The 8,403-nt window shown below is 70.5% G+C and overlaps 1 protein-coding gene across 1 annotated transcript; it reads right to left on the bottom strand.

Annotated features, from left to right (window-relative positions):
- Positions 1-419: 419 nt before the first annotated feature.
- Positions 420-7,878, bottom strand: ATG9B (autophagy related 9B). Its single transcript, XM_030943311.1, is given in 17 exon segments — positions 420-671; positions 1,124-1,233; positions 1,353-1,428; positions 1,883-1,985; positions 2,313-2,569; positions 2,985-3,167; positions 3,242-3,348; positions 3,351-3,420; positions 3,955-4,108; positions 4,394-4,452; positions 4,580-4,808; positions 4,810-5,225; positions 5,716-5,857; positions 6,382-6,540; positions 6,626-6,690; positions 6,815-6,858; positions 7,008-7,878. Coding segments are annotated over 16 exon segments (2,325 nt in total). The 5' UTR covers positions 7,174-7,878; the 3' UTR covers positions 420-671; positions 1,124-1,138.
- Positions 7,879-8,403: the final 525 nt, after the last annotated feature.

Genomic DNA, 8,403 nt, shown 5'->3' with positions numbered 1-8,403 from the left:
GCACTGGGGGCAGGGGAGGTGGCACGGGGAAGGACGGGCTTTGTGACACCTCTGGGGTCACCTGGCCACGCTCCACACACCGGGGGTGGGAAACGGGGGGCAAAAGGACACAGCCACTGTCCCATGACTCTGAGGGGTGGGAAATGGGGGGCAAAAGGACACAACCTGTGGCTCTGAGGGGTGGGAAATGGGGGTAGGGCCGTGGTCCTGTGGCTTCTACCTGTGTGGCTGCAGGTGAGCGCACCCCCTGCCAGCCCCGCTGCTGCCACCTGCCCAGAACTCCCAGTGTCACTGCAAAGTGCCATGGCCCCATCCATGGCATCGCCCCCCGGGACCCCCAGTGTCACCCCAAACTGCCACGGCATCGCCCCCAGGACCCCCAGCTCAGCCCCAGGCACAGCCAGCGGGCACAGCCCCTCTGTAAACCTTTATTTCAGCTGGTGCTCGGGGCACCACGGGGGGCACCAGCCCTGTCCCCCCCAAAAACAGCACCTGGGGGGGCCCTGGCAGCAGCCCTGGCCCTGCGCCGTAGTGGGGGCACCAGGGATGCCCCGGGCAGGGGGCTCTGACAGACAGGGGCCCCCTGGCAGCATAGTGGGCACGGCGAGCCCCCCACTGTGCCCCTGGCGGCTCCCCCGGCACCTCCGGGGGCTCTCGGCACAACCAGGACCCTGCAGAGGGAACGGGGTGTCAGCAGGGACCCCCAGGCAGGGACCCCGGGGCAGGGACCCCAGGGTGGAGATCCCGGAGTGGGGACCCCAGACTGGGGTCCCTGGCACTTGGGGACCCCAACACTGGGCACGCCAGAACCTAGGGACCCTGGCACATGTGGCAGCCAGGCCCCACTGAACCCCAGCCCCGGGGGTCCCTGTCCCCCTGCCCTCCCTGTCCCAGGCCATGAGCCCCTGTACCCCCAGCCCCGGGGGTCCCTGTCCCCCAGCCCCTCCGTGTCCCAGGCCATGAGTCCCTGTATCCTCAGCCCCGGGGGTCCCTGTCCCCCAGCCCCTCCGTGTCCCAGGCCATGAGCCCCTGTACCCCCAGCCCCCGGGGGTTCCATCTCCCAGCCCCGCAGGTTTCCATGTCCCAGTCCCGGGGCTCCCCCCTCCCGCATGTCCCCACCCACCGGCGCCGGGCCCGGCTACGTCATCGTCTCCTCTTCCTCCTCCTCCTCTTCCTCCTCGGCCCACCCGCCCAGCGGCATCTCCCGCAGCTGCGAGGCCCGGGCAGCCGAGCCTGGGGGGCACAGGGGGGTCAGGACCTCCAGAGTCAGGGGTCAGGACCCCCTGCCCGGCTCCAGGCCCAGCCCCGTGGTGGGGGGTGCCAGCAGTGTCCCCCCAGCCCCCCGGGCTCACCTGTGGTCACAAAGGGGTGTTTGGGTGCCCCCGCGGGCTGGGGGCCCTCCGGCTGCTGCTGCTGCTGCTGGTGGAGCTGGGGGGGCAGGGAAGAGCAGAGAGCCAGGATGAGTGCTCAGAGCACCCCCAGAGCCCCCATATTGCTGCTGGAGCCCCCCACCACAGCAGAGCCCTATACCGGCACTGGAGCCCCCGTGGGACAGCAGGACAGGGGTCCCTCGGCCCGGGACACTCCCCAGCCCCAGAGGGGCGGCAGAAGGGGCACCACGGGTGACACCAGCTGCGGTGCCGCATCCCCAGCACCCTGCCAGGCTGAGAACGGAGGGTGGGCGTCACCTAGCCGGCCAGGGAGGGTGGGGACAGCCTGGCATGGCACTGGGGACAAGGGACGGGGGACAAGGGACCAGGGCCAGGCAGAGCACGCAGACAGTGACACTCTGGAGAGGGACACCAGGGAGCCCCAAGGGACCCGTGTCACTGTGTCCCGGGGTGCTGCGGGCAGGGGACCCCGGGCACGGCGGGTGACACACCTGGTGCAGGTAGATGGCGTGCAGGCTCATCTCGGCAGAGGCCACCTCGGCCAGCAGCGCCGAGCGGCTCAGGCTGCGCAGCCGCGACTCGCTCAGCGCCGGCCTGGGGGCACCGGAGGGGCGGTGACAGCCCCGCCGCAGCGCCCCTCCTCGCTGTGACACCCCCGAGCTGCCTCCGCATCCCTCCTGCCACCCCTCCTCGCTGTGACACCCCCGAGCTGCCTCCGCATCCCTCCTGCCACCCCTGAGCTGCCACCGCATCCCTCCTGCCACCCCTCCCACTGCGACGCCCCCGAGCTGCCATGACACCCCCTCCCCTCCCCTCCCGACCCTCGTCCCACCATGCCACCCCCTCAGTGACACCCCTGACACCCTTCCCAGCCCTGTCCCCCATGTCCCCCCTCCTGACGCCCCCCGTGCCGTGTCCCACCTGTCCTCGGGGCCCTGGTGCTCGGCAGGGCTCTCGGGGGCTGCGCAGGTGCCCAGGGGGGTCCGCAGGGACGCCAGCAGGCTGGCGGTGGCGCTGGCCGTGCTGCAGGGCTGCCCGAAGCGCGGGTCCCGGGCCACCAGCCCGCTGGCCGCCAGCCCCCGCCCAATCATGTGGGCCGAGGCACACCACCGCCGCCGGCCCGACCACCCGGCCGCCGCCGCCGGGACACTGCTGACCAGCACCCGGCCGCCAGGACACTGCTCACTGCTGCGGGGACACCCGTCAGGAACACACAAACACCCCCCGGCCGCCAGGACACTGCTCACTGCTGCGGGGACACCCGTCAGGAACACACACACACCCCCCGGCCGCCAGGACACTGCTCACTGCTGCGGGGACACCCGTCAGGGAACACACAAAACCGACCGCCAGGACACGCTCACGCCGGGACACTGCGGGACACAACACACCCGCGCCGCCAGGAACGCTGCGGGGACACCCGTCAGGAACACACAAACACCCCCCGGCCGCCAGGACACTGCTCACTGCTGCGGGGACACCCGTAGGCCGAGGACAACACCCGGGGGACACCCCACACACACACCCCGCCAGGGCCAGGGGAGTCGGACAGCAGGGACGCGGGCAGCGGCTCGGCAACAGGGCCGCCAGGGCCGCGCACGGGGTCAGAAACACCTGCGCTAGGCGGCCACAGGGACGGGCAGCCGGCAGCAGGTGCGCGGGCGGCGGCGGCCGCCAGCGGGGGTTGCTCAGGGCGAAGCGCATCAGCGACAGCTCCGTCTTGCCGTGCTCCGCCTGGCGCTCCGGGGGCGCCTCCGTGTGTCCCTCCGACAGCCACTGCGGGGACAGGGACGTGGCACGCCCAGCCCGGCAGGGACGCCCCCGGAGCGTCCGCCCGGCCCCGTGCCCACCTGGGGGTTGCCGTGGTGGCGCACGTCCAGCTGTGCGAAGGAGCAGATGTCGCCCACACCCGCCACCTCCACCGTGAAGTTGCGGAAGAAGTCCACGATGTCGAGGGGCGCGGGGGGAAGGCGAAGATGAGGATCAGGGGTGTCACCAGGGGGCTCAGCAGCTCCTCCAGGATGAAAACCTGCAGGGGGGGCACAGGGATCGGGGGGTGTCCCGGGGCAGCAGAGACCCCAGATTGGGAAGCCCTGGGGTGAGATGTCCAGGGTGGGGGTAACAGGGCAGCAGGTCCCGAGCAGGGCAGTCCTTGGGCTGCCCGAGGTGGAGGGATCTCAGCCTGGGGGATTCCAGAGAAGAAGGCTCCTGGATGGGGGTGCCTCAAGAGTGGGGAGCCCTGATGCAGGAGGGTCCCAGCGTGGGGGATCCAGGGTACGGGACCCTGGCATGGGAAACTCCCAATCTGAGGGGTCCTGGGGGGTCCCAGAGCAGGGGATTGCGACAGGGGGTCCCAGGGCAATGGGGTCTTGGAGCAGGGGGTCCCAGTGCTGAGGAGTCCAGGCTGGGGATCCTGAGGTGGGGAGTGCCAGGGCTGGAAGGTCCCAGGATGGGGACTCCCAGTCTGTGGGGTGCTGGGGGTGGGGAGCAGGGGGGAGAGGAGGGTCCCAGGGGAGCGGGGTCCTGGGGAGGAGGGTCTCGGGCAGAGGGGGGCTGCACGCACCGCCTTGTACTGGAAGAGCTGTGCCATCTCTGCTCGTGTCTCGGCACGGCCAGCACGGCCCTGCCAGTGCTCGGGCAGGTAATGAACGTGCGCCAGGACCCGCTGCAGCAGCTGCTCCGGGCACCACACCGCGTGCTCGTCCGGGATGAAGGACCTGCAGGGCACAGCCGGGGCCCCACCTCAGCCCCCCGCTGCCCACCCGGCCCCGCATGGCACGGCGGAGTCTGGCCCACCCACCTGGCCTCCAATCCAGCACCCACCTGGCCACTGTGACCCCGACACCCACCTGGCCACCGTGACCCCAACACCCACCTGGCCACCAATCCGGCACCCACCTGGCCACCGTGACCCTGACACCCACCTGGCCACCGTGACCCCAGCACCCACCTGGCCACCGTGACCCCAGCACCCACCTGGCCACCGTGACCCCAACACCCACCTGGCCACGGTGACCACAAGGCCCAGCAGCGTGATGGCCGTCAGGATGTGCTGCACTGTCTGGCCACCGTACCCAACACCCACCTGGCCTCCAATCCAGCACCCACCTGGCCACCGTGACCTGACACCGATGAGCCACGGCCAGCCACGGGACCCAGCACCCACGGCCACGGCGACAGAACGCCACACCAACACCGTACTGGCCACGTGCCAGCACCACGGCCACTGACACGGCCAGCAGCGGGCTGCTGAACGAGTCCATGTACCTGGTGGCGGGCGCGTGGCCGCGGCCCAGGCGCGCCTGCAGCTCGTGGCCCAGCTCGTTGAAGTGGCGCAGGTAGTGGCGCGCGTAGAGCGACCAGCGGCGCGCGCCCAGGCTGCCCGGGGCCCGCTTCAGCCCCTCGGCGTAGCTGAAAGGCGAGCAGCAGGCGCCAGCCCAGCACGCAGGGGCACAGCGCCAGGTTGGCCACCCCAGCAGCAGGCCGCCCGCGCCAGCCCCGCGCCAGCGCCCGCCGCGCGCCCGCCCGCTTCACCTGCGGCCGCAGGCTCCAGGTGTTCTGGAAGAGCGCGGCCGGGCCGCGGAACAGCAGCAGCTCCAGGTTGAACTGCAGCCCGCGCGTCAGGAACACCACGGGGCCCAGCAGCGGCAGGCGGAAGCGCACGGGCAGCAGGGATTTGTTGACCATGGCCACGGTGTAGTTGCGGAAGCGCAGGATGCGGTGGTGGATGTCGAGCTCCGTCAGCTCCCGGCGCGGCACGCACAGGGGCTGGCGCCGCTGCAGGGCCAGCAGCCGGGCCTGCACCGACTGCCAGCTGTGGTTACACAGCTCCTCCTGTGGCAATGGCACGGCCATGGGCGCGGGGCACCCATGGCACAGCACAGCGCTGCTCGGCACTGGTGTCACTCAGCACGGTCCAGTGGCACCGTCTCACCCAGCCCAGACCCCAGCCCCTCTGGGGGTGCAAACCCAATGAGCATTCTCAGGAGCAATAATTCTAATAATCTCACATGGCTTAACCTCCTAAATACTATTCTGCTTAGCCAACACCAGCTATGAACGAACCCACAGCCGAATGCTCCTACTTACACAAGGCCTTCAGCCCCTTCTACCACTCATAGCCACCTGACGACTCCTAGCTAACCTAACTAACATAGCCTTCCCTGCAACAACAAACCTCATAGCAGAACTAACTGTAATCACACTTTTCAACTGATCAGCCCAGTCCCCAGCTCCCCCAGTGTCACCTGACAGCCCAGCCCGGACCCGGCCCTCCCCAGTGTCACCTGACAGCCCAGCCCCCAGCCCAGCCCCGGCCCCTCACCGCGGGGATGCCCAGCGCTCGGATGTAGAAGCTGCGGATCTCCCAGTAGCCCACGAGGCGCCGCAGCGCCGTGACCAGGCGGCACAGCCACACCGCGCCCGCCAGCACCAGCAGGAACAGCAGCCACCCGCTGCTCCGGAGCCTGCGGGGACACGGGTGTCACCAGTGCCAGCAAGCCCCCGTGGCCACCCGCCAAACAGTGCCACAGAGCCTGCTAAGGAGACACAGGTGTCACCAGTGCCACTGGCACCCCCCCACAGCCACAGTGGTGCCAGCAGAACCAGAAGGCACCTGCTGACACAAAGCCTGTGGGGACACAAGTGTCAGCAGGGCCAACAAACCCTTCGCAGGCAGCAGCCACCCACTGCCATGAGGCCTGCAGAAACACAGGTGTCACCAGTGCCACCAACCGCCTCACTGCCAGCTGCAGCCTCAGAGACTGCTGGGGACACGTCACCCACAGCACCAGGACGTGATGCAGCCACACCAGTGGCACCCTGGCCCCGCAAAGCCACGCTGGTGGCACCGGCACATCTGCACAGCCACGCAGGCAGCAGCAGGAGCCGCAGCCACCTGCTGCCATCAACCCTTTGGGGACATGCGTGTCACCCCCACCGCTGGGAGCCCAGGTGCCCCCCCGAGCACCGGAGTCCCCGGAGTGCCCACCTGCGGGCGCACTGCGGGGCGGGCAGCACGGCGTCGGGCAGCGTCACCTTGGCGCGTTCGGGGACGTGGCTGTGGTTGAGCGGGCGCGTGGCGAACAGCACGTCGTAGTCCACGCAGCACAGCAGGAACGTGCTGAAGGTGACCACGAACAGGAACTGCCTGGGAGCACGGGGGGTCAGCAGGAGCCCGGGGTCACTCACGGCCGCCTGGCACCGCACGGTGACAACAACGCGGCATCACTTACAGCAGCTCCAGCACGTCCGAGAGCAGCACGCAGGCAAAGCCATTCCTCTGGTGGAACTGGTAGATGTGTGGGGGGGTTAAGGACACTATGAAGGGGTGATGGACCCCCCGTGTCATCCCCCTCCATCCCCAGAGTCACCCCATGCTCCCCCCCTCCCCCACAGTGCCAGCAGGGGCCGTGCCAGGATATCTTAGTGAAGAAACTGTCCAGGTCCTTAATGTGGTGCCACGAGTCTGGGGGGAAAAACACGGGGGGGTCAGGTGGGAATGCGGTACCGGCCCCCCCCCGGGACCCCCGCGCCCCACCCAGGACCCAGAAACACCTCCTGGGTCCCCAAACAGCCCATGGGACGCGGATCCCGCGCCAGACGGCACCCCAGTACCTGTCGGTCCTTCAGTGACGTGCAGCAGCAGCTGCTCCTCCTCCTCCTCGCCGGGGGGCGAGTCCTCCTCGCAGTCCTCCAGCCGCCGGTACTCCCGGTAGTCCCGGTCCTCCTCTCCCTGCTCCGCCATCACCTGCTGGGGAAGGTGAGCGCCCACCGCCGCCATGGGGCCGCCGCCCCGGGGCCGGCGGGGGGCGGAGGGCTCGGGGGCAGATGTGGGGCACCGGAAATGCCGCTGGGGTGCCGCAGCGCCGCCCGCGTGCCCCGAATTCGGGCGGCCTGAGCTGGCCCCGGCCGCGGGCAGGTGACACCGCAGCTGCCACCGGCCCGTCCTGTCCCACCGGCCAGGCCAGTGCCGGAGCCTGCCGCGACCCCGCAGGGCTCCCCGGGAGGGACCCCCTGCAAGGTCCCAGGGACCCCAATACTCCCCCAGCCCTCCCCGGGCCACGCTGTGCTGCCCAGCCCGAGTGGGGGGGGACGCCTCTCCCCACGGACCCGTGTGTGTCCACAGCCCCCACCCCCTTCCTCCACACAGAGCCCCTTCCCCACGCACTCGTGTGTCACAGACAGCCCGCAGACCCCGCTCCCCACGGACACACCGCCCCCGAGCCCGGACCAGCTCAGGACAAGTCCCGAGCCCTGGCGGTCTCTCGATGCCTTGCGGACCCCGCCCGGGGAAGGACTGGACCCCCCACCCCTGTGGGGCAGGGCAGGACCCCGGACCTTGGGGCAGGAGGACGCCCCCCCACAGGGGAGGAAGGGACCCAAAACTCTCAGAAGGGACCCCAAACCCTTGGATGGGACCATCACCCCCTGGGGAAGGGTGGGACCCCCACTCCTGGAAGGGGACGGGATCCCCCGTCCACCCCCCCGGTGCCCTTACCGCCGCCCCGCAGCGCCGCGCGTCACCAGCGTCCCCCGCGGTGGCCGCAGCCCGTGTCCGGCCGGGCCGGTGGCCGCGGGTGACACCGTCCGGCCCCACGTGTCCGGGGCTGACTCACGGCGCGGGGCTGGTGCAGCAAGAGGGACGCGACCCCACTTGTGCAACAGCCCCTGGGGACAGCGGCCGCGTCCCCCGGGATCGGGTGTCCCGGCGGGTGACATCGGCACGGCCCGTCCCCAACCCGCCCCGCATCGCGAGGCCAAAAATACCCGCGGAGCCCGAAAATAGCCCCGGAGGGTGAACGGTGGGGGGGCCGGGGGATCCCCGGGCCGGGCGGCCGGGACACCCCCGGGGCCGGGGACACAGCCCAGGGGACGCGGCACCCGAGGGACACGGCGGGCCCGGCAGTGGCCCCGGTGACCCTGCCGGGACACACGTGCGTTTCCCCAGCGTCACCTGTGCCACGGGGACCCCCGCGACTCCGCATGGGGAGGGGACACGGGCACCTGCCCG

The sequence above is a fragment of the Camarhynchus parvulus genome, chromosome 2, assembly GCF_901933205.1.
Source record: "Camarhynchus parvulus chromosome 2, STF_HiC, whole genome shotgun sequence".
NCBI lineage: Eukaryota > Metazoa > Chordata > Aves > Passeriformes > Thraupidae > Camarhynchus > Camarhynchus parvulus.
The sequence above is the reverse complement of the archived record's forward strand: the minus strand, read 5'-3'. Positions and strand labels throughout refer to the sequence as shown.